This window comes from Salvelinus alpinus, chromosome 1 (genome assembly GCF_045679555.1).
Source record: "Salvelinus alpinus chromosome 1, SLU_Salpinus.1, whole genome shotgun sequence".
NCBI lineage: Eukaryota > Metazoa > Chordata > Actinopteri > Salmoniformes > Salmonidae > Salvelinus > Salvelinus alpinus.
Genome location: NC_092086.1, coordinates 85,280,782 through 85,306,651, shown reverse-complemented (window position 1 = coordinate 85,306,651; position 25,870 = coordinate 85,280,782). Strand labels below are relative to the sequence as shown.

General features: G+C 43.9%; 1 protein-coding gene and 1 non-coding gene across 8 annotated transcripts in view; one reads left to right on the top strand and one right to left on the bottom strand.

The window, feature by feature from the left end:
• The window catches only part of LOC139532320 (active breakpoint cluster region-related protein-like), a 218,784-nt gene that overhangs the window by 122,295 nt on the left and 70,619 nt on the right, over positions 1-25,870 (top strand). For all 7 annotated transcript variants that reach the window (XM_071329793.1, XM_071329784.1, XM_071329800.1 and 4 more), the window contains 8 exons: positions 4,471-4,523; positions 5,741-5,881; positions 7,315-7,436; positions 11,763-11,931; positions 16,676-16,798; positions 20,882-20,957; positions 21,093-21,197; positions 23,937-24,011. In XM_071329793.1, coding sequence (XP_071185894.1) covers positions 4,471-4,523; positions 5,741-5,881; positions 7,315-7,436; positions 11,763-11,931; positions 16,676-16,798; positions 20,882-20,957; positions 21,093-21,197; positions 23,937-24,011 — 864 coding nt within the window. The remainder of the gene's footprint in view (positions 1-4,470; positions 4,524-5,740; positions 5,882-7,314; positions 7,437-11,762; positions 11,932-16,675; positions 16,799-20,881; positions 20,958-21,092; positions 21,198-23,936; positions 24,012-25,870) is intronic.
• Positions 21,642-21,718, bottom strand: trnag-ucc (transfer RNA glycine (anticodon UCC)). The gene has a single exon. It is a non-coding gene; the product is annotated as a tRNA-Gly (tRNA).

Genomic DNA, 25,870 nt, shown 5'->3' with positions numbered 1-25,870 from the left:
TAGTTGTATAAATAAAGTAGTATAAGCACGTTTTTAATTGTGAGCGAGAGCTGAGTCTTTCCCCCTCAATGCTCATCCCAGAACCCACAGCATTTCACACACTGTCCAATCTCCCAGTCTCATTTAGCACACTATCCAATCTCCCAGTCTCATTTAGCACACTATCCAATATCCCAGTCTCATTTAGCACACTGTCCAATCTTCCAGTCTCATTTAGCACACTGTCCAATCTTCCAGTCTCATTTAGCACACTGTCCAATCTCATTTAGCACACTGTCCAGTCTCATTTAGCACACTGTCCAGTCTCATTTAGCACACTGTCCAGTCTCATTTAGCACACTGTCCAGTCTCATTTAGCACACTGTCCAGTCTCATTTAGCACACTGTCCAGTCTCATTTAGCACACTGTCCAGTCTCATTTAGCACACTGTCCAGTCTCATTTAGCACACTGTCCAGTCTCATTTAGCACACTGTCCAATCTTCCAGTCTCATTTAGCACACTGTCCAATCTTCCAGTGTCATTTAGCACACTGTCCAATCTTCCAGTGTCATTTAGCACACTGTCCAATCTTCCAGTCTCATTTAGCACACTGTCTAGTTAAACTGAGCAGGTAGTTCGTTTCAATCTATTTAACACAACGCAAATGTATTACTGCATATTGAGTACTGCTGTCAATTAATTGCTTGGCATGGAGTCTATTCTGCACCCTCTGGGCACGTTGTGTGTGTGTCTCTCTGTGTCTCTCTGTGTCTCTCTGTGTCTCTCTCTCTGTCTCTCTCTGTCTCTCTCTCTCTCTCTCTCTCTCTCTCTCTCTCTCTCTCTAAAACCCCATAGGGATAGCACAAACGGGCATCAGCTCCAAACCTTTAGTTAGAAAACATAATCATTCCATTACACTAGGTCAGGGATGTGCAACTCCAGTCATCGGGGGCCGGAGTGGGGTCTCACTGTTCCCACATCCCTAGTAAACACAGCTGATTAAACTAACTGCATTCTTAACTAAAGATGACGATTAGTTGATTATTGGAGTCAGGTGTGTTAGCTGAGGCAAAAGTGTGACACCAACCAGTTGCTCATCCCGGCACTAGGTGGCGCTCTGCTATCCACCCTATATGTTCTCCAAGTCGTTTCAGTCTGACAGCCATGCCTTTCCCTCCCGTCCCTGTTGGACTGACCAGACCACAGTATAGACCACAGGCTTTGTTAACAAGAGAAGTTGAGGTCACCATGCCGCCACCCACTTCATTTGATCTTTTCATATTCTCTCAGAACAACACCTACTTCAGGGTTTCTTAACCCTCTCCTCGGGGGGGGGGGATGTCTGTTAGACATGACTATATTCACAATTAGTCAAATGCTTATTAAAAATATATTATAATCCTGCCACCTCTCTGTCCCCTTCTCACTGTCTCTCCTCAAACTTCTCTCTCCCCAATGCTTGATCTTTCCCTTCCTCTTTCAGTTTTCATTATTCACTCACTCACTCACTCACTCACTCACTCACTCACTCACTCACTCACTCACTCACTCACTCACTCACTCACTCGGTGAGGGCTGGGGTTGGCATTGATCAGTGTAACCAAGTCTAGATGCCAGTCAGGGAACTGGGCTAGCATATGTCTATGTAAGTCATGTCTCAGTGTTGTAGATCCAGGACTGCTGATTGGCTGTGACCCACATGGACACCCTGGTTACCGAGAAGGAGCTGTCCGTCAGGTTGTCACGGTGACCTTGAGGAGGGTTCCATCACTGTGAAGCTCTATCTGTTTTCTATAATCAGCAACACCTCCATCACTCCTCTCATCAGCCTCTCTCCACTCCTCTTCTCATCTTCTATGGCCCTTCTATTCTCCTCTCTTCCCTCTCGTTGCTGCTGAACTTTGAACTGTGCTTCTGTCTGCACTGCAGAGTCCCTGACTGACTGTGTCCTTGGTGATGAAGGGACTGAGACGAGGGTTGTTCGATCAGAAGTCCGTTTCAAAGCAGGGGGTGGTTGTGTTAATTAGCTCCAGTGAAGGACAGTGAGGTTGAGTCTATTGGCCTGAGGCTTTGTCATCAAGAGGGAAGTATGTTTAAATTCATAAAGAAAGAAACTTCAACTTGAATGATTACCACTGTTTTGTACGTTGATCTCCCCTAAAACCTATGAGCTGCAGTGTTCAGCCATTCACATATCCACACAGGAACTGTTAGTGAGTGAGAGAGACAGCAGAAATCCACTGGGATCCTGTGCTGATGGGGCTTCATATTCTATAACACACACACTCTCACACACACCTAGACTCTCCTCCATTGTCGCCATTCATTTCCATTGTAATGAATGCAGATTCTTCAGTTAATTCACACAAGGCAGTAGGGTTTATTCATCCACGATGGAGCATGGAGGGAATACAGGGAACATTATTAATGGAGGGAGGGAGGGAACATGAAAGAGAATCAATGCTTTTTCATAAGGGCCGCTCCAGTTGAGGCTCTGTAGACAGCCTGAGACTGTGTGTGTGTGTGTGTGTGTGTGTGTGTGTGTGTGTGTTATAGAATATGACGCCCCATCAGTAGTCCATCAGAACAGGATCCCAGTGGATTTCTGCTGTCTCTCTCATCACTAGCAGTTCAATCAGAGGTGAGAATAGGAGGAGGGAGATGGAGAAAGAGGGATCATTTCAACAGCTGTACTGCAGATGAGAGCGACATTCAGATGCCTCTACTGCAGATGTACAGAGTGATGTTCAACCAGATAATAAGTGAGTGGAGTGTAATGTATATTCAGGGATCACAAGCAGCTCATTACCAACGCCCAAGGCTTTGGCTGTTCAGTAGAGATGGTAGACATGTCGACAGGGGACTGTACCCTACAGCTAAGCTGCCTTACTCCTTCACCCTCTCTCCCCCCTCTTTTCGTTCTCTCTCTCTCCTCTGTCTATTTTTGTTCTCTCTCTTCATCTCTCTCGCTCCTGTCTTGCGTCTCACGCTGGCTGTCAGCCCCGCAGGTGCTCTGTCTCTCAGCTGCAAAGCCTCCTGGGAAATCAGCCTAGTGTGACAGATCTGGTTTGTAACTGGATTGGCTCCTGAGTGTGAGTTAAACCGGGATAGAGAGAGAGATGGAAAGAGGGAGTGACAGATTAAGAGAAGTTTAGGATTGCAAATTGGTTTTGAGGTCAAAGGAACATTTTGTGTGTGTGAACACGGCTTGGCATAGTTTCCCTAGTAACAGAGTACATCTGCAATGGAATCAGAGTGCTATGTAACCAATAAGGATGCAGCGAGGCTGGAGCTTCACTGCATGTTGAACAGGCTGTCTATCGAGACGTGTGTTTGTATACTGTGCGCAATCCGACAAGGAGTTACGTGAACCCTGTTACCGAGCAAAGTCTAGTGATGCTGAGCTACATGGCTGTGTGTGTTTGTCAGTGTTGGGGAATCCACTCTGAAAATATAGTTGACCAATTATTTCTCACAGGAAAAAGTTAAGCTACGCTAAAGTTACCCTTAGGACAAATAGTTTACTTAACTAAAGTTACGTTGAAAAAGTAGTTCACAACATCAAAACTATTTTGGGAAATTGACATATCTGAATCTCAAATGTCATGGACTAGAAATTGCCTGGCAGATTCCTCTGGAGTCAGATGTTAACAGAATATAGAATTTAACCTATTAAACACAAGAACTGATCTGATGCTGGAAAAATTGTGCGTAGTTCAAGTCATTAGCTACACGGCAAAGAAAGTGAACTACTGAAAACACTACCAAGATTTGAATATTGTTCAATTACCAAGCTACTGCAAAATGTTGTTAAATGAATAGTTGAAACTAAATGTAGTCCACTACTCCCCAACACTGGTGTGTGTGTGTGTGTGTGTGTGTGTGTGTGTGTGTGTGTGTGTGTGTGTGTGTGTGTGTGTGTGTGTGTGTGTGTGTGTGTGTGTGTGTGTGTGTGTGTGTGTGTGTGTGTGTGAGAAACGACAGAGTGAAACAATAAAGGCAGTGTTAGAAAGAGGGGGACATCAAACAACCCTGCACTGCATGCTGGGAGAGAGAGGGCCAAGACCTTGACTCAACCACTCACACATTGTATGGATAGATTCACCTTCCTCTGCTGTATAAAAATACTGCATTGCCCTTGGCTCGCTTGTCCTCTATATGATATAAGATATGAGAGGCGCACTGTGAGAACGAGAAATTTAGACCGGGTCAGGAAGTTAATCCTGATGTGAATTGAGTGGGAAGGTTTCTGAAAACAACCTTACTCAGCAGAGAAGGAACAACCGAGCTTAGAAAGAATGAGGTGTGTGTCCGTCTCTGCAGGGAGCAGACACCTGAGGCTTTGGATGATTGAAATGTCTGCCCCATACCCCAGGAAACCTACGCCCAGTCAAGTGTGTAATAGGCTTTTTGAGTCGTGTTTTTCTTCATTGTGTGTGTGTGTGTGTGTCAAACCAAACTGAGTGCCTCTTCTTGTCCTTTCCCACAGCTCTCCTGTACAAGCCGATTGACCGTGTGACCAGAAGTACGCTGGTTCTTCATGTGAGGACTCACACACACACCAGTACATTGTCCGTCCCGACTAGCATGCGATAGATCCATGAAGGATTCCTGATCTCACCCAGAGACAAATGACGAGATTGAATTAGAGACCGCAACGTAGAGATAGATTGAATAGATAGGACAGGATCAATACTTATCAAGGATTAAGAGTTAGTGCTGTCGTGAGACACATAGTGATGGGGCTGGGTAGAATCTCTCTAGAAAGCCCCGCAGGTCATTAAGATGCAGCATGGTTCTGTATCCACCTGCAATGTCAAACCCTGCCTGCTGCTGTTTATAGTAAGTGTTCCGTTCCATTTGCCAAGCCTATACCTTTCCTCTGCGCTGTCCATCAAAATGACATGCTGTTATAAACAATAGGCGCTAATTTGATGGGCTACAACCAAGTGGAAAGTGAAAACCGCTAACAGAGGAAGCGGAGATGACTAGACCTGTCCTCCAGTCTAGCTTCCAATGCATTTCATGAATATGTTTTCCATAAAGCTAGTGGAGCTGTGACTAAACAAAGACCAGTTGGTTTGGTACAAAGGTAAGAGCAGATCACGCAAACACACAATGGGCCCATATTCCATATTTAGTGCACTACTTTTCAATAGTGTTTGCCCAGGTCCCATAGTGCACTATATAGGGAATAGGGTGCCATTTGGGACACGGACGCTGACAGACGGTGAAAGTTACTGTGTTCTTTTCTCTTAATGACGTACGAAGACGGGTAGTGTACTATACCGCTGACATCAACTCAAGCCTTCTAGAGCTTGTCAGAATACATTCACCGAGGTGTGCTGACGAGGTATAAATCAGGCAACGGAAAAGAGATGGGCTTTTCTTTCACACGCTCCTCTGAAAAAAGGAACTTAGTTACGCTGAGAATAAGGTATTTGCAATGTGGAAGCAGATTGTCTCAGCCGTTTCTTAGGTAGCACTTTAAAAATAACTTCATTAGTTACGCCCAAAGTAGAGACTCTCATATGCTTTAATTAGAGGAAAATATGTGGCACAAAACCCAGCCAAGCTTCCAAATAGTCCAATTCATCAACACAGGTTTAAAAACACATGCACAGTGACTGTCCATAGACATTTCATTTTAATGGAGGGGGTTCTCTCTGTTTTGGGATGGGGGTCCCTGTGGCCATTTGAGAGTTGCATTCCCAGTGTGTTTAATATCTAATGGTCTCTTGCTCTGTGTGTTATTGTAGGACCTGCTGAAGCACACCCCTAAGGACCACCCAGACTTCCCCCTGCTGCAGGACGCTCTGAGGATCTCCCAGAACTTCCTGTCTTCCATCAACGAAGAGATTGACCCCCGCAGGACAGCCGTCACCACGCCTAAGGGAGAGGTGGGGTGACACACACACACACCATTTTAATAGACTTCTTTATACTTTTCAGAACTTCTTGTTGTAACCTTGGGGAAGTGTGCCAATGCATTTGTGAAATGTGTTTTGAGGTCAGAGAGAAACCCACAGTCTCTCTCCTTTCCTCCTACCCCCACATCCTCAATCTCTTCATTACCAGATTCCTCTCTCTTCCTCCCTCTCGATCACCCTCTCTCTAGCTCCCTCTCTCTCTAGCATCTTTTGATCTTTTCCCTCTCTCTCTCTCTCTCTCCCAGCATGCAGTGCAGGGTTGTTTGATGTCCCCCTCTTTCCAACACTGCCTTTATTGTTTCATTCTGTCCTTTTCTGCATGTCAGCCTTTTCTCCTCTTAATGCTTCTCTCTCTGAGTATATCCTTTCCTTCCTTCCTCTATCCCACTATCTCCCCCTTGCGCTTTACCTCTCCTCCTTTCTCCCTCCATCTCTCTCTCCCCCCTCTCTTCAGCTATCCTCCCTCCATCTCTCTCTCCCGCCATCTCTTCCTCTCTATCCGTTTTCCATTCAGTCAGCTCAGTTCTTAACCTCCCAGTCATCTCTCCATTCGTTACAGTCTGTCTGTTACCAGTTAAATGAAAATCTCTCTCTGCCCTCTTTGGCTCAGGCTTTCCTGATTTACTCCAGTTCGTGTTTAGCTCTGCCTTATTTTAGCTTTCCTAGTTGGCTCTCCAGAGATGGACAGATACAGAGCGAGAGAGAGGGGGAGCGTTTCAAGTTCTGAGTGGCTTATTTTAGCTGATGATTATCTTGCTGCAACACCGCCATCATTGACAATGTAAAAGACATATAAAATATAGACAACAAGGGCCTCTCAGGTGGCACGGGAGACTCTGGGTTTGAGCCCAGGCTCTGTCGCAGCCGGCCGCGACCAGGAGGTCCATGGGGCGACGCACAATTGGCCCAGCGTCGTCCGGGTTAGGGAGGGTTTGGCTGGTAGGGATATCCTTGTCTCATCGCGCACTAGCGACTCCTGTGGCGTGCCGGGCGCAGTGCACACTGACACGGTCGCCAGGTGTACGTTGTTTCCTCCGACACATTGGTGCGGCTGGCTTCCGGGTTGGATGCGCGCTGTGTTAAAAAGCAGTGCGGCTTGGTTGTGTTTCGGAGGACGCATGGCTCTCGACCTTCGTCTCTCCCGAGCCCGTACGGGAGTTGTAGCGATGAGACAAGACAGTAACTACTAACAATTGGATACCACGAAATTGGGGAGAAAAAGAGGGTAGAACTTTAAAAAATAAAATAATAATATATAGACAACAAGCGAGTTCTTTCATATTGCTGAACCCTGACCTATACCTTCTACAGTATATCCTGACGGGAAGTGAATGTTTACGGCTAGGCTAGTTGCCCCGTGCTGGGCGTGCCACAGGAAGTGATGCCGTTTCTCTCCCTGGTAGGCTCGTCAGCTGGTGAAGGATGGTTTCCTGGTGGAGGTGTCAGAGGGCTCCAGGAAGCTGCGTCACGTCTTCCTCTTCACAGACTTGCTGCTCTGTGCCAAGATGAAGAAGACCTCCGCAGGGTAGGTTAACTCTCACAGAGCATCATCACAAACACATGCACATTCAGCTATGTACAATACCCACTGTGGTATTCACTGTGCCTAAACGTAGATCATACACTCTGAGTGGTCTCCAGTGTTATATGCTCCTACCATGTCAGTTCTGATGTGTCTGTGATATTAAACAGTGTATCAGGATAAATGACAGTCCTGCTCCAAAGGGATTTTCTTTTTCACTGCTATTATTATTTCCTCCATTTTAAGTATTCTCTGATGTTATAAAAAAAAAAAAGGAAGACTATTAATTGAAAATGTGAATGTAGTCACACGTGATGCCTTTGGTGCTGCAGACCAGACCCCCCCAAATAAAAAATACATTTACTCAAGCCCCGGGGTTGGATGTTTGCCTTTCTGTAGACTATTGTGGAGAAATTATTTAGAATAGTGATTAGAGGGCTTGTATAGGGCTGAATATTAACACATTGCCGTAGTGGATGTATGGATGTTGGGAAATGTATTACAATCTGGTCTCAATCTGGTGCTTGGGCCTGAGGCTGTGTGTGTGTGTGTGTGTGTGTGTGTGTGTGTGTGTGTGTGTGTGTGTGTGTGTGTGTGTGTGTGTGTGTGTGTGTGTGTGTGTGTGTGTGTGTGTGTGTGTGTGTGTGTGTGTGTGTGTGTGTGTGTGTGTGTGTGTGTGTGTGTGTGTGTGTGTGTGTGTGTGTGTGTGTGTAAATTGGGAATGACAGCATACACGGCCGTAGATTAAGTGTTTAATTTAAAGGATTGCCTCCAATGGCATGGTTACTGTTGTTGGCGTGATTGGGGTTCATTGTGATTGACAGTCGCTGCTGTCCCTCTACCTCACAGTGTGAAGGACACACAGACAACTACCGTTGTCATGGTTACCACCAATCTGTAAATCACTCTGTTATGGTCTCTAGCTTTAGCGGTCTGTCATTGTGTCCCAAATGGCATCCTATTCTCTATATAGTCCACTATGGGGTCAAGAGTAGTGAGCTACATAGGGAATAGGGTGGCATTTCAAAACAGATGTTATTGGTCACATACATATGGTTAGCAGATGTTATTGGTCACATACATATGGTTAGCAGATGTTATTGGTCACATACATATGGTTAGCAGATGTTATTGGTCACATACATATGGTTAGCAGATGTTATTGGTCACATACATATGGTTAGCAAATGTTATTGGTCACATACATATGGTTAGCAGATGTTATTGGTCACATACATATGGTTAGCAGATGTTATTGGTCACATACATATGGTTAGCAGATGTTATTGGTCACATACATATGGTTAGCAGATGTTATTGGTCACATACATATGGTTAGCAGATGTTATTGGTCACATACATATGGTTAGCAGATGTTATTGGTCACATACATATGGTTAGCAGATGTTATTGGTCACATACATATGGTTAGCAGATGTTATTGGTCACATACATATGGTTAGCAGATGTTATTGGTCACATACATATGGTTAGCAGATGTTATTGGTCACATACATATGGTTAGCAGATGTTATTGGTCACATACATATGGTTAGCAGATGTTATTGGTCACATACATATGGTTAGCAGATGTTATTGGTCACATACATATGGTTAGCAGATGTTATTGGTCACATACATATGGTTAGCAGATGTTATTGGTCACATACATATGGTTAGCAGATGTTATTGCGGATGTAGTGAAATGCTTGTGTTCCTAGCTCCAACAGTGCAGTAGTATCTAACAATTCACAATACACACAAATTTAAAAGTAAAAGAACGGAATTAAGAAATATTGTAATATTAGGACGAGCAATGTCGGAGTGGCATTGACTAAAATGCAATAGAAAAGAATACAGTATATACGTATGAAATTAGTAAAGCAGTATGTAAACATTATTAAAGTGACTAGTGTTCCATTATTAAAGTGGCCTGTGATTCCATGTCTATGTATATAGGGCAGCAGCCACTAAGGTGCAGGGTTGAGTAACCGGGTGGTAGCCGGCTAGTGATGGCTGTTTAACAGTCTGATGGCCTTGAGATAGGTGTTTTTCAGTCTCTCTGTCCCAGCTTTGATGCACCTGTACTGTATTTGAGACACAGCCTACTGTATGTGTGGTCTGGACTATAACACCATAGGATTAGGCCAACAGCCTATTAAAACACGCTATCCAGTTGATAGCTAACCATCAGTATTAACTCACTGAGAAACCTGAATCCCATTCAATCCCTCTATCTCCACTCAATCATCATCGATTATTAATGTTTCTATAATGTTTAAATTGACTCCATAACCATAATTATTTTCCTACAGAATTGGTGTATAATATACCACCATTTCCCAATGTAGAGATGTAAATTAAGATGTAATCCATGTAATTATGGTAAACAAGGGCTGTGAAAAGCTCATTGGGGAACATGAAAGTGCTGTGGACGGATGGGAGGAGATTAGATATGCAGATTTTATTCAACAGCAGCAGAGACAATCTTGGTCCCCCAATCAGCTCTACCTCGGTCTGTAATAGGGAGAGTGTTTATTAAGTAGACTCTAGATCATCTTAAAGTCTTATTGGGCATGTAAACAGTGTATGAATACAGATCCACACCTTAGAGACAACAGCATATAATACCCCATGGACCACTCTGAGACAAAGGGTTTGCTTACAAAGGGGGGGGGGGGGGGGGATCTCACCCCGTATTAAGAAGGAGAGGAGGCCTTATAAAAAATTGAGGGATGTTTGCAGGCGAAAGAGGGGGTGAAGGTATATATTGGGATGATGAGAAACGAGAGGTATCTGCTGTCTCCGTCCCTCTATAGTACAATACTGACAAAACACTTTAACTAGCCAAAGAAAAATGATAATCTAAAACATGAAAGAGTCATACTACTATTTGTTTGTTTTTCAGTATTTTACTTTGGGGGTAAAAACAGGACATTTATTTTTCTTGTCATATTTCCCATCATTTTAGATGAGGTTTGCACACATTTGGAGTTGTGATGTATTCCTGTGTTAATGAGTGTACGGTCCTGCCTCCAGGAATCATAATGATAATGAATGCTCGTTAGGGGGAATACAAAACATCTCTGACAACATTAGTGAGCATCTGTATAACCTAATGGATGTGCTGAACACGCATTTAGTTGTCTTTCTGAGTCTTTACTATGGGATCTCCTCACCTCAAGCAATGTTTTCATACTACTAAACATAAGGAGTTATAGTAATAGGGGAGATATGTTTAAGTTATGAGCACAATGGAATATGGCTCAACAAAGACGGATGATATTGCATAAAGCAAGACAAATGGAAGACAATTAATTATATGGTGGGTATTGCCCTCCTTTACAGGGCCAATAGAAATATCTAAATATAACTGCGAGCCGCAATGAACGGGGTTCACAGGATGACAGAAAGGACACAAGATTTGTTACATGCTTCGTAAACAACAGGTGTAGACTAACAGTGAAATGCTTACTTACCGGCCCTTCCCAACAATGCAGAGAGAGGGAAAAAGAGAAATAATAAAAATAAATATACAATGATTAATGATAACCTGGCTATATACATGGCGTACCAGTACCGAGTTGATGTGCAGAGTTACAATGTAATTGAGGTATATAGTTCCTACATGATAGTGCTCACATTATCTATCTTCCTTTATGTGCAATCAGTGAAAGCATTACCATGTTTATCTCTCTATACCACAAGGATGGCGCAAGTGAAGTTTAGTCAAGTGCTGTAGGTTGGTACCGTGGCTAACTTTGAATGCAGAAACTAATCATTATCAAATTCATTAGAGGCTAATTTATTGAGTATGACTACCGATTTGGTATATAATCTGATGTATGGTTCATGAGAATATATTATAATGATTTAAAAAAAAAAAAAAAAAAATTGTGCTAAGAATGAGGAAAATCTATCCTCATGGACCTTATGGGTTCTTGAGGCATATTTGTTCAGCATGAGGAAATGCCTAAATACAACGTTTCAAGTCTCTAGGTCAAATGTCGCGGCGGATATGAGGGTTTAAGTGAGACTGCTTATAACAGTGCCACCTATAGGCCAATCGGTGTCATTATTTTTTAACAAGTTACACATGGCCTCAAGTTTCTGTATGCCAAATAGTTTTTTTAAAGTTACTAATCTATGCTTGAGTTATTTGCCCGTGTCAAAAAAGAAATCTAAGAATAACAATATTTTTACCAACTTCGCTGTGAACCCTAATTACAGTAGGTCCTCATTGTCTTTGTCCCTCCTGCCTCTAAAATATATGTAAGATATCGAGCTCTCTCTCTCTCTCTCTCCACTCCTCTCCACTTTCCTCTGTAGGAGACACCAGCAGTATGAGTGTAAGTGGTACATCCCTCTTGCAGACCTGACCTTCCAGTTGCTGGATGACTCGGACGTCTTGCCCCATATCCAGGTGCTGCCTGAACACGAGATTGAGGAGATGAAGACCAAGATCTCTGTCATCAAGAGCGAGATCCAGAAGGAGAAGGTGATATATTATGTTTATTTAAATAGATTTTTTTATTTAGGCAGGTAAGTCTAAAAGAACAGATTTTCTTTTGATGTTGTATCCAGTACTGCTTTGTTTTAGACTCAAACTAAACCCAATAGTTGTAAATTGAGCCAAAATAGTGGTGATGCGGCCCTTCCTTTGCCTCCCACTCAGTGTCAGGCCAGGTCATGGTCAGCTGGCCATTAAGGCACTGGAGGAAGAGTGTCCTGCCCAGCCTGGCCGCCCCATTCTGGGCTGGTTTCCCTGGGTGTGTCTCTCCCTCCCTGGAGCCTTATGGTCTGTGTTTGTTTTACTCTCTCTCTCTATCAGAGGCTAGAACCAGCCTGCCTGCCTGGGTGATTAGGCTGGGTTCTTCTGGCTTTATCACTACTGTTGTTGTTATTGGAACAGTTCCTGTCATCGCTTCCACTCTTAGACTGGTCGACTGTAGACTAGAGATCTGTGACACACACACACACACACACACACACACACACACACACACACACACACACACACACACACACACAAAGAGAAGGGGTCAACTTCCAGGTCATCTGGACAGAGTCAGCACGTCAGTGTGTGAATCACTTATATAGTACACCCATATGCATATACACAATACACCCCCTCACTGTATCTACACTCACAAACAGTTGGCCTACACTCAAGCTATCCCGTGGGAACTTTGTTAATTCTGATGAACTTGAGTACAGTGGAACAGCGATAGCCATCTACTTGTAGCTGTCATATAAACACAGGTCCTTAGAGGATGACTGTGTTCCCGGAGATCACCTTGTCCAGTTTCCCTTCAACTCTTTACCTCTTCAACACAATAGACTTATTTATGTCAGCCCTTTGTTGTCATTTGACTGTGGAAAGCCTTGGGAGTCCAGTAACCTAGAAACGGCATAGGTTTACAATTGATTTACATCCTTGGCTTTAGCTGCACGCTGCTTCTTTTCTTTCATCCACCAGCATCCAGCAGCAACCTCTACTTATTCTAATGGTTACTATACAGGACTGTATTTATTTCAACATCCAGTGATTCTTTCCATAGTAAATACCCGTTTAGGAGGTTTTGGAGAGCATAGTGCGAGTTTAATCAATTTAATCAACCAAATAAAATTGTATTTGTCACATGCTCTGAATACAGCAGAGTTAAAAAGTAAGCAGAGTTCAAAAGTAAGCAACATTTTGAAAAATAAGGAAATAAGGAAGGCTATATACAAGGAGTACCAGAACCAAGTCAATGTGCAGGGGTATGAGGTAGTTGAGGTAATATGTACAGGTAAAAGTGACTAGGCATAAATAATCAGGATCGATAATAAATCAGCACTATTACTCCTAGAGGTTTATGAATACAGGCCCTGTGCTTCCAGGTTGATACCAGACTGCTACAGTGGGTCATACAGTAGGGGCAGACTGACTGACTGCCCTAATCAGAGCCGGAAAAGGCTGATTGAACTGATTACAGCCACGGCATGGCCTGACTCTACTTCCTGGCAAGGGATGGGTTGGAGGAGGGTGTGTAGGAAGGGAGATTCTGGACAGCAAGGACGTAGAAATTCCTTGGAATAGTTATCAAGCATCACACTGTAAATTCTAGTGAACAAAATGTAGCTGTCATTTCCCCTGTTTACAAATGTCTCAGGAATACTAAATAATTATTCATGGTCAAACACACACGATACAATTCAGGTTTAGTTGATTGTACAGTGTGTTGGATTTTGTTGTGACACCAGTATAACAGGGCTTTTAAACTATATTCTTACAAGGGCCAGAATAAAAAAAAAAAAAGTAAATTACATGGGATGTGGGTCATTTTCCACATGCAATTATTCTTTGGAAGAACTGTATAAAAAAAGCAACGCACACACACCAATAAAGCACTTTTCATGAAATGTTGCAAAAAGTAATTATAAAAGAAGTGGAGGGCGCTCAACCAACTTGAGTTGAGGTGCAACCCAAAAATGTGATAATCATTAAACGCTCACTCACCATATTTTTTTTGTTACTATCAAAAGCTTCTTCAAAGTAATTAGGTCTTTTTTTTTTATTATCTGAAAACTAAGCATCTCAATAAATAATACAAAAATACGGTACCAGTCAAAAGTTTGTACACACCTACTCATTCCAGGGTTTTTCTTTATTTTTATTATTTTCTACATTAATAATAATAGTTGTCGTGACGTTGCTACCATTAATGCGATGACGGCTATTCATCGAATAATTACATACCACATTCAATTATTATGCAATTAAATCAATCATATAACAATTAATTAAGTAGTAATCTGGGGCACCACGGGAAAAGTTATTTTTATGAGTTACCGTTTCCCGAATTAACTCAAATATCAGAATATCTCGATATACTATCCTTCATCCATCAATCATTTGCTCCTATTTCAGTCTCATTCTGAACGTCGTAATATCCTTTGAATCTACACAAACCCAAGTCTTCATGATGAATCAGCTTAAACAAATTGGCTTAATTATTTATTTACTAACTAATAAAAAAATCACACAGAAATACATTAACACACACACAGGATAGATTATACACTGAGTACTAACATGATGCAATGTAAAGTCCCTAGTGGACTTAGTAACATCACAAATTCGTAACAAATTCGACATGATGGTTCTTTAAGTCCCCCCCTCAAAACATTTCACACATTCTTTATATTAGGAATATTGTTTCATTCTCCACTTTCGGATGTTTGAGTTTTGGCGGGAGGACTCCTTTGTTCCATGGAGGTTCTCTCTCTCAATACTGCATGGCCAGGAAGAGAAAATCTGCCCGGTATTTACGACCAGTCATGTAACTGGCCTGCCATGAGAGGGGTTGTTCAAACCTTTGCCTGGCTGGCATCTTTGATCCTCAGCCCATGAGGGCAAGTCATGACATAGTGAAGACATCAAAAGTATGAAATATCACATATAGAATCATGAAGTAACTAAAAAGGTGTTAAACAATCAAAGTCTATTTTAGATGTTTGATTCTTCAAAGTAGTCACCCTTTGCCTTATTGACAGCTTTGCACACTCTTGGCATTCTCTCACCCAGCTTTATGAGGTAGTCACCTGGAATGCTTTTCCAACAGTCTTGAAGGAGTTCCCACATATGCTGAGCACTTGTTAGCTGCTTTTCCTTCACTCTGCGGTCCAACTCATCCCAAACCATCTGTTGGGTTGAGGTCAGGTGATTGTGGAGGCCAGGTCATCTGATGCAGCACTCCCTCACTCTCCTTGGTCAAATAGCCCTTACACAGCCTGGAGGTGTGTTTTGGGTCATTGTCCTGTTGAAAACAAATGATAGTCCCACTAAGCGCAAACCAGATGGGATGGCATATCGCTGCAGAATGCTGTGGTAGCCATGCTGGTTAAGTGTGCCTTGAATTATAAATAAATCACTGACAGTGTCACCAGCAAAGCAGGCCCACACCATCACACTTCCTCATCCATGTTTCACAGTGGGAACCACACATATGGAGATCATCCGTTCACCTACTCTGCGTCTCACAAAGACACGGCTGTTGGAACCAAAAATCTCAAATTTGGACCCATCAGACCAAAGCAGAGATTTCCACTGTCTAATGTCCATTGCTTGTGTTTCTTGGCCCAAGCAAGTCTCTTCTTATTATTGTTGTCCTTTAGCAGTAGTTTCTTTGCAGCAATTCAACGATGAAGGCCTGATTCACGCAGTCTCCTCTGAACAGTTGATGTTGATGTGTCTTACTTGAACTCTGTGAAGCATTTCTTTTTGCTGCAATCTGAGGTGCAGTTAATTGCCGATTTCTGAGGCTGGTAACTCTAATGAACGTATCCTCTACAGCAGAGGTAACTCTGGGTCTTCCTTTCCTGTGGCGGTCCTCATGAGAGCCAGTTTAATCATAGCGCTTGACGGTTTTTGCGACTGCACTTGAAGAAACTTTGAATGTTCTTGAAATTTTTCGCATTGATTGACCTTCATGTCTTAAAGTAATGATGGACTGTCATTTCTCTTTGCTTATTTGAGCTGTACTTGCCATAATATGGACTTGGTCTTTTACCAAGTAAATATATTCTGTATAGCAACACTACCTTGTCACAACATAATTGATTGTTCAAACGCACACCTGTTAATTGAAATGCCAAGTGTGCAAAGCTGTCATCAAGGCAAAGGGTGGCTACTTTTAAGAATCTCAAATATAAATATTTTGATTTGTTTAATACTTTCTGGGTTACTACATTATTCCAAATGTGTTATTTCATAGTTTTGGAGAGGAAAAACAAAGGCACGTAGTATTCCTGAGAGTCGTAGCTTTCAGGAATGGGGTCATAATATTTTTTAGCTTAAACCGTTCAAACGCTAGAGCCAAATTCATATGAACAAAAAACAATAAACATGCAACACAGGCGCAAGAAAACTGCTAGACAAGCACACAATAGACAAGCACACAATAGACAAGCACACAATAGACAAGCACACAATAGACAAGCACACAATAGACAAGCACACAATAGACAACCACACATTAGACAACCACATTAATGCTTATCATTTTGACACTGAATGTCAGGTTTTTGGTTGGGATTTTTGTTGCGTATCTTTTATTAATGTTCAGAATTGATCAAAGGGCCTGTCTAAATTAATAAATGGGCCAGATCTTGCTCGCAGGCCGGCAGTTGAATATCCCTGCAGTATAACAAACTGTATGTTAACATACCGCGTGCCCTGTTTTTTTCTGTTTGTGTAGAAAGCACTGAAGGGCCAGAGTCGTAATGTGGAGCGTCTGAGGAAGAAGATGAACGAGCAGGAGTCCTGGCTGCTGTTACACTCTCCCACCATCCCTTTCCGCATACACAACAAACATGGCAAGGTAAGCTGCAACTGCATAACCACTGGCCTGGGATCAGATCTATTGTCGTCCTCCAATGGTTAGGATGAAGACTGGGGGTTGGGTAATCTGATTCTAGATCTGTGGTTAGCAACTATGTCCATGACTGCAATGTTGATATACTGATACTGATACCACCCTGCATCGCACTGCTGGCTTGCCTCTGAAACTAAGCAGGGTCGTTCTTGGATGGGAGACCAAATGCTGCTGAAGTAGTGTTGAAGGGCCAGTAGGGGGCACTCTTCACTCTGGTCTAAGGAGATCCCAATACCCCAGGGAAGTGAAGGAGACATTGCCCTGCACAGGGTGCTGTCTTTCGGTAGAGACGTTAAACAGGTGTCCTGACGGGTAGTATCATTATATCAACATTGCAGTCATGGACATAGTTGCTAACCACAGATCTAGAATCAGATTACCCAACCCCCAGTCTTCATCCTAACCTAATCAGCTGTTCCGGTCAACATACACAAGGCTGCGGGGCCAGACGGATTACCAGGACGTGTGCTCCGGGCATGTGCTGACCAACTGGCAGGTGTCTTCACTGACTTTTTCAACATGTCCCTGATTGAGTCTGTAATACCAACATGTTTCAAGCAGACCACCATAGTCCCTAGTCCCTGTGCCCAAGAACACAAAGGCAACCTGCCTAAATGACTACAGACCCGTAGCACTCACATCCGTAGCCATGAAGTGCTTTGAAAGGCTAGTAATGGCTCACATCAACACCATTATCCCAGAAACCCTAGACCCACTCCAATTTGCATACCGCCCAAACAGATCCACAGATGATGCAATCTCTATTGCACTCCACACTGCCATTTCCCATTTGGACAAAAGGAGCACCTATGTGAGAATGCTATTCATTGACTACAGCTCAGCGTTCAACACCATAGTACACCCTCAAAGCTCATCACTAAGCTAAGGAACCTGGGACTAAACACTTCCCTCTGCAACTGGATCCTGGACTTCCTGATGGGCCGCCCCCAGGTGGTGAGGGTAGGTAGCAACACATCTGCCACACTGATCCTCAACACTGGAGCTCCCCAGGGGTGCGTGCTCAGTCCCCTCCTGTACTCCCTGTTCACCCACGACTGCATGGCCAGGCACGACTCCAACACCATCATTAAGTTTGCAGACGACACAACAGTGGTAGGCCTGATCACCGACAATGTCGAGACAGCCTATAGGGAGGAGGTCAGAGACCTGGCCCGGGTGGTGCCAGAATAACAACCTATCCCTCAATATAACCAAGATTAAGGAGATGATTGTAGACTACAGGAAAAGGAGCACCGAGCATGTCCCCATTCTCATCGACGGGGCTGTAGTGGAGCAGGTTGAGAGCCTCAAATTCCTTGGTGTCCACATCAACAACAAACTAGAATGGTACAAACACACCAAGACAGTCGTGAAGAGGGCATGCAAAGCCTATTCCCCCTCAGGAAACTAAAAAGATTTTGCATGGGTCCTGAGATCCTCAAAAGGTTCTACAGCTGCAACATCGAGAGCATCCTGCCCGGTTGCATCACTGCCTGGTACGGCAATTGCTCGGCCTCCGACCGCAAGGCACTACAAAGGGTAGTGCGTACGGCCCAGTACATCACTGGGGCAAAGCTGCCTGCCATCCAGGACCTCTACACCAGGCGGTGTCAGAGGAAGGCCCTAAAATTGTCAAAGACCCCAGCCACCCCAGTCATAGACTGTTCTCTCTACTACCGCATGGCAAGCGGTACCGGAGTGCCAAGTCTAGGACAAAAAGGCTTCTCAACAGTTTTTACCCCCAAGCCATAAGACTCCTGAACAGGTAATCAAATGGCTACCCGGACTATTTGCATTGTGTGCCCCCCCCCAACCCCTCTTTATACGCTGCTGCTACTCTCTGTTCATCATATATGCATAGTCACTTTAACCATACCTACATGTACATACTACCTCAATAAGCCTGACTAACCGGTGTCTGTATATAGCCTTGCTACTCTTATTTTCAAATGTCTTTTTACTGTTGTTTTATTTCTTTACTTACCTACACACACACACACACACACACCCATACCTTTTTTCGCACTGTTGGTTAGAGCCTGTAAGTAAGCATTTCACTATAAGGTCTACACCTGTTGTATTTGGCGCACGTGACAAATAAACTTTGATTTGATGAGTAGGGGTGTTAACCCCAGTGTTCTGGTTAAATTCCCAACCTGTCCCCATTCCATCATGGCCACCTAATCATCCCCCTCATTCCTAATTGGCATACAGTGCATTCGGGAAGTATTCAGACCCCTTGACTTTTTCCACATTTTGTTACGTTACAGCCTTATTCTAGAATGCATTAGATAGTTTTTTTCCCTCATCAATCTAAACACAATACCTCATAATGACAAAGAGAAAACAGGTTTTTAGAAATATTTGCAAATGTATAAAATTTTTTAAACATCTTATGTATTCAGACCCTTTGCAATGAGAATCAAAATTGAGCTCCGTTGCATCCTGTTTCCATTGATCATCCTTGAGATGTTTCTACAACTTGTTTGGAGTCCAACTGTGGTAAATTCAATTGATTGGACATGATTTGGAAAGGCACACACCTGTCTATATAAGGTCCCACAGTTGACAATGCATGTCAGAGCAAAAACCAAGCCACGAGGTCTAATGAATTGTCCGGAAATCTCAGAGACAGGATTGTGTCAAGGCACAGATCTGGCAAAGGGTACCAAAACATTTCTGCAGCATTGAAGGTCCCCAAGAACACTGTGGCCTCCATCATTCTTAAATGGAAGAAGTTTGGAACCACCAAGACTCTTCGTAAAGCTGTCCGCCCGGCCAAACTGAGCAATCGTGGGAGAAGGGCCTTGGTCAGGGAGGTGACCAAGAACCCGATGGTCACTCTGATGGTGCTCCAGAGTTCCTCTGTGTAGATGGGAGAACCTTCCAGAAGGACAACCATCTCTGCAGCACTCCACCAATCAGGCCTTTATGGTAGAGTGGCCAGACAGAAGCCACTCCTCAGTAAAATGCACATGACAGCCCGCTTAAAGTTTGCCAAAAGGCAGCTAAAGGACTCTCAGACCATGAGAAACAAGATTCCCTGGTCTAATGAAACCAAGATTGAACTTTTTGGCCTGAATGACAAGTGTCACGTCTGGAGGAAACCTGGCACCATCCCTATGGTGAAGCATGGTGGTGGCAGCATCATGCTGTGGTGATGTTTTTCAGCGGCAGGGACTGGGAGACTAGTCAGGTTCGAGGGAAAGATGAACAGAGTAAAGTACTGAGAGATCCGTAATGAAAACCTGCTCCAGAGCATTCAGGACCTCAGACTGGGGCGAAGGTTCACCTTCCAACAGGACAATGACCCTAAGCACCCAGCCAAGACAACGCGTGAGTGGCTTCGGGAAAAGTCTGTGTCCTTGAGAGCCCGGACTTGAACCTGATCGAACATCTCTGGAGAGACCTGAAAATAGCTGTGCAGCGACGCTCCTCATCCAACTTGACAGAGAGGATCTGCAGAGAAGAATGGCAGTAACTCCCCAAATACAGGTGTGCCAAGCTTGTAGCATCATACTCAAGAAGACTTGAGGCTGTAATCACTGCCAAAGGTGCTTCAAGAAAGGAAAGGGTCTGAATACTTGTGTTAATGAAATATTAACATTTTTTATTTCTTTATAATTAATTAGCAAAAATGTCTAAACTGTTTTTGCTTCGTCATTATGGGGTATTGTGTGTAGATTGAAAAACAAAACAATTTTTATCAATTTTAGAATGAGGCTGTAACATAACAAAATGTGGAAAAAGTCCAGAGGACTGAATACTTCCCGAATGCACTGTATATCACTCCTCACCCCTCCACCATGCTAGCTGATGTGTGGTGGGTGTTCTGGCACCAAAATTGTTGCCATACATCTCCCAGGTGGGTGCAACACATTGGTGGTGGATGAGGTGATTTTCCCCTTACTATGTAAAGCGCTAAATAAACCCAATACATTTATTATTATTTTTATTATGATTTACTTTCCCACCACAGGAGGGAGCTGTTGTCCTATAAAATGTGATTTCCCCCTGTTTTGTCCTCAGAGCTACCTGTTCCTCCTGTCTTCAGACTATGAGAGGTCGGAGTGGAGGGAGAGCATCCAGAAACTACAGAGGAAAGGTACAGGATGAGTCACGAGAGTGAGCAGACAGGCTGATGCCATGGATTCAATGCCTTCAATGCAAATGCACATTAAAGAACCTATGGCCTGGCTGTATGTTCAGGTTTATTAATGGTGTGTTTCTGGGTCTTCAGATCTGCAGACGTGTCAGTTGAGCTCTGTAGAGCTGCAGGTCCTCACCAGCTCCTGCTTCAAACTCCGAACCGTCCACAACATCCCTGTCACCAGTAATAAAGACGGTAGTACACACACATTCACCTCTCCTTCCTTTCCCCTCTGTTTTCAGTTAAAAGCCACAAACATATCTCCTATTTTCTCAGCACAAAAATAGAAATGGTTTGGTAAGGAATCTAGGTTACATAGTGTTTCTCATCTAGTGATAATCTGTGTCATGGCATGTGTGTGTTGCAGCAGGGTTCAGATGGGATGTTTGGATTGGGGTGACATTAAAGCCAGCTGGGAGGCCCACTTTGAGCTCCCAGGATGCACTGGGGGACAGGAAATTGCTGGGAGACACACACTCATACACAACACTGTTATACCGCTGCACAAAACACATTAAACAAACAAGAACGCATTCATGAAGTCTTCATAAACAGAACTTTTTTACATTTACATCATTAAGCAGACGCTCTAAGAGCGACACAGTAGTAAGAGGACAATTTTTGTGTACTTTTTTGTACTGGTCCCCCGTGGGAATCGAACCCACAACCCTGCCGTTGGAAGCGCCATGCTCTACCAACTGAGCCACATGGGATCCCACTATGCACCACAAATCCCACAGTCATGGTGTTCATGGTAGCTTCCTTAGAGATATAATATCTTCATCAAAAGACAAACATGTTTTCTTGCAAGGCAAGGGGGTTTCTCCTCCTGTACTTTTGCTTACTCTGAATGATACATTGTCATCTTGCTAGATTTCTGCTAGACTTGGTTTAGTAAATTGGATATCATGTACTGTAGTATACATCTAAATTGGCCACAATATTTGCAAGTCACATTATGATTATCTGAGTCTGGCCACAGCATTGTAAACCCATGATTACAGACAGTGATATACACTGAGTGTACAAAACATTAGGAACACCTTTCTAATATTGAGTTGTATCCCCTTTTGCCCTCAGAACAGTCGAAAGCGTTCCACAGGGATGCTGACTCCAATGTTTCCCACAGTTGTGTCAAGTTGGCTGGATGTCCTTTGGGTGGCGGAGCATTCTTGATACACATGGGAAACTGTTGCACGTTCAAAGGCACTTAAATCTTTTGTCTTGCCTATTCTCCCTCTGAACGGCACACACACACAATCCTTATCTCTATTGTCTCAAGGCTTAAAAAACCTGTCTCCTCCCTTTATCTACACTAATTGAAGTGGATTTAACAGGTGACATCAATAAGGGATCATAGCTTTCATCTGGATTCACCTGGTCAGTCTGTCATGGAAAGAGCATGTTCCTAATGTTTTATACACTGTGTATTTTGATGGTACAGTGCTCCCCCTTGTGGTGACCTGAAGTACTGCTCCTGGCTGGCACAGACTTCCTGATTTGTTTACAGTGAGCTTGTCAAAGCAACTCCCTTTATACTCACATCAAACACTTTTGTTTTCTCTCCAGTTTAGAGGGGATCTGAAACATGGTTAAGCAAAGCACAGGTTTACATTCTTTCTCATCGGTAGTCACTTTATAGTACAGTATGGCAAAAACAAAGGCTCCAGGTCAGCTCATTGGCATTTGACATACATTCAACACCCACAACAGACACACACCATGCATTGACATTATTAGATGGAGTAGCAGAGGGGCTCAAATCAAACCAGCTGGAGGAGAAATGTGATCCCCTCGTTACCATCGCTCTGTCTGACACAGGCCATTATAGTGACCAGGTAGAAGAAACTAGCTACAGATCTAGGATCAGATTACTCTAACTCTGGTCCTAACCTTAACCATTAGAGGGTTATAGGAATACACATTGACATGTCATTACTACCATCTTCTTTGAGTATTTTTGTTGTGGTTAAGATCCAGACAGAATAGCATCTCTGATAATGAGCAGTGGAGGGGGGAAACTAAAGGTTAGAGTCTGGAGTAGATCTTCTCTTGGCTTCTCCCTCTCTTGGTGGCATGACCTGTCTGTGACTGGACATATACAGTCCATAGCACCATACATACACGTGACATATTGTTTTTCCAGTACTCAGTTGTTAGTCTCTCATCTCCGTAGTGGTCCAGAGCATGACCCGATGGGCCTGCAGGGAGCTCCAAACAGGCCATCTCCAGTTTCAACCCCCTGTTTATTTACCAGGAAACGCGCAGGCCTCTGCAACATAATCATGCAGAGGCCAGGGGACAAGAGAGAGAGAGAGAGGGGAAGCATAGGTGTGTGAGTGTGTTGGATTGTGTGTGTCGACTGGTGTGTGTTTTCAAGGGCCACCCAAGAACATGCTTGTGAATATTTAAGTCTAAGGCTTAGATACATACACTATGGGGCAACATGATTCCTCCTGTTTTTCCTGCTAATGTCACAGGGAAATTAGGGAGTTGTGGGACAGCTGTATGGGATGCCTTGGTGTAGAGGTCACACACTAAGATGAATGAATGTGTGATTAAACCTGAGCTCCTCCATCTACCACAGCTCTGTGTGTGTGTGTGTGTGGACCCAGTCCTCTTCATCCTCTTTGCTTCCTGCTCCCACATGGGGCTTCAGTTAGTCTACCTGAAAGAATACCTCACACAAGCACATGAACACACACACAACCATTGTCACTGAAATACATACTACTTCACTGTTCATTGCGAATGAGATGTACCCTCGGCTATGAGGTCCCCTACAGACTCTGGTGAAAAGTAGTGCACTATAAAGGGAATAGGGTACCGTTTGGGATGCACACTCGAGGTTATGAGAATGTATTGTCCCAGGTCACATCCAGGTCACTGATAATGGGTGTGACAGACAGTGACTAACTGCGTTGTGTGTTTCAGATGAGGAAACCCCAGGCCTGTATGGATTCCTCCATGTGATCGTCCACTCTGCAAAAGGCTTCAAAGAGTCAGCCAGTAAGTCTCTCTCTCTCATACTGGGCTTGTACTGCACTGTGTTCAGCGTGTGTGTGTGTGTGTCTGGATGCACACGCGTGTCCGTCAGCATCTTTCAGCTATTGTATGTGTGCCTGACACCAGGATGTTCATCTTCTGACTCAGCCCTTCTTGATGGTTCGAGCATATCATTTACATCTTGTGCCACAACCAACAAAGAGGACAGACGTTACAGGGAGAAAGGGTTCATGGTTACCATGTCTGTCCCTGCACACTGGTTTTCTTCTCCACAGTAAAGCCTTTTACAAGACCACAACATAGACCCCCAGCAGAGGTAGAAGTTACCACTGAAACAGGGTCAGGTATTATTTCACCCCCCTCATGGTTAAGGATTTGGAGTAATGGGCTATCTGATCCACAATCTGTGGTTCGGTGCAACTGCTACCTCGTGCTCTTACTGACTTGTGGCCGGGGTTCTCCTGGTAAAAGAGAGAGAGGGATAGGGAGAGCATGAGAGAAAGTGGGAGAGAGAAAGAGGGAAGAGCGATTGAGAGAGGGAGCGGTGGGGAGAGAGAAAATATATAGAGAAAGGAGGAAATGTGGGGACGGGAGAGATGGAGGAAGAGATTGAGGTGGAGAGAGAGAAAAAGAGAAAGAAAGCTACAGGGCCAGTCCCTGAGGAACAGCTCTGGACCACAGTCACATTCCTGTGGCTCCTTTGATGCTCGGGGCCGTCAGGGACACAACTACTCCATAAAGAGAGCTAACGGGAACAGCGTAGTCCCTACACAGCCACAGCCGAGCTCTCAAGGGACACACACACACACAAACAGACAGTGAAGGCCAGGAGAAGCCTCTTCTCTCCATCCCTATCTCGTTTTCTCTCTCTCCCCTCTGTCTCTCAGCCCTGGCCTCCCCCTACCTGGTGCGTGCATGGGATGGCCCTAGCCATGACTGCCTGTATGTGTTATCAGGGGGATATGATGTCAGAGAGCCCCAGAGTGGCTCAGATATGTCTGTACCAGACAGCTGCCGCTCCACTCAACACTCTCCACTGCCTGTTACCTTGTTACACAAGAAGCACCGGTTCAAATATCACCACAACAGAAAAGAAAAGACTCAACGAAATATGCCTCAGATACCATGGCAGCCTGTACTGTAGTGTACTTTCTGAAAGCTTCAGAGAGATTTATTGTGTAATGGATTGGGGGAAAAAATGGAAAGCTGTTTCTACTGAAAGCCTGTTTGATCCTCACCGGAGCAGAGCTGGCAGAATTGTTTAAAAATGAAGAAGAAGCATGTTGAAGTGGTTTGGTTGTACTTTTCCCTCCATTTTCTCATGGACCGTACCATTGGCATGCCCCTCTGATATGCAGGGGCTGGGGGAGTATGGTTACCACGGCATTGTCCTGATGGATCCTGCCCTCTGAAATGTAAGAGTTCCTGTTTTAGTTTAAACACCCCTCCATGGGTACATAGCATCTCCTATGTGTATGTAGTGGATTGTAGCTAGTCATAGCTAGCATAATGATGCAGTTACGCCACCTACATACTTGAGACCAAGTCACCTCTGAACCCCAACAACCTGGTTCAACAGTATGATCGAGTATAGTTGACTTGGAGTGTGTGGAGTATGGTTGGGAGAGTGGAGTTAAATCTCAGAGCGAGTTGGTAGATGTTTCATCTATCCGGGGTCTTGTGGAGTTTGGATGACATTTCCCCTAATATATCTCACCACCAGTCATGCTGGCCACACCCCTCCAGACCACTGTTAATCAGGGAGATGTCATCTGCCTCCGTCCCATTATAAAGTACACAATTATGTTTGCATCCCAAATGGCACCTTATTCCCTATGTAGAGCACTACTTGTCAAAAGTAG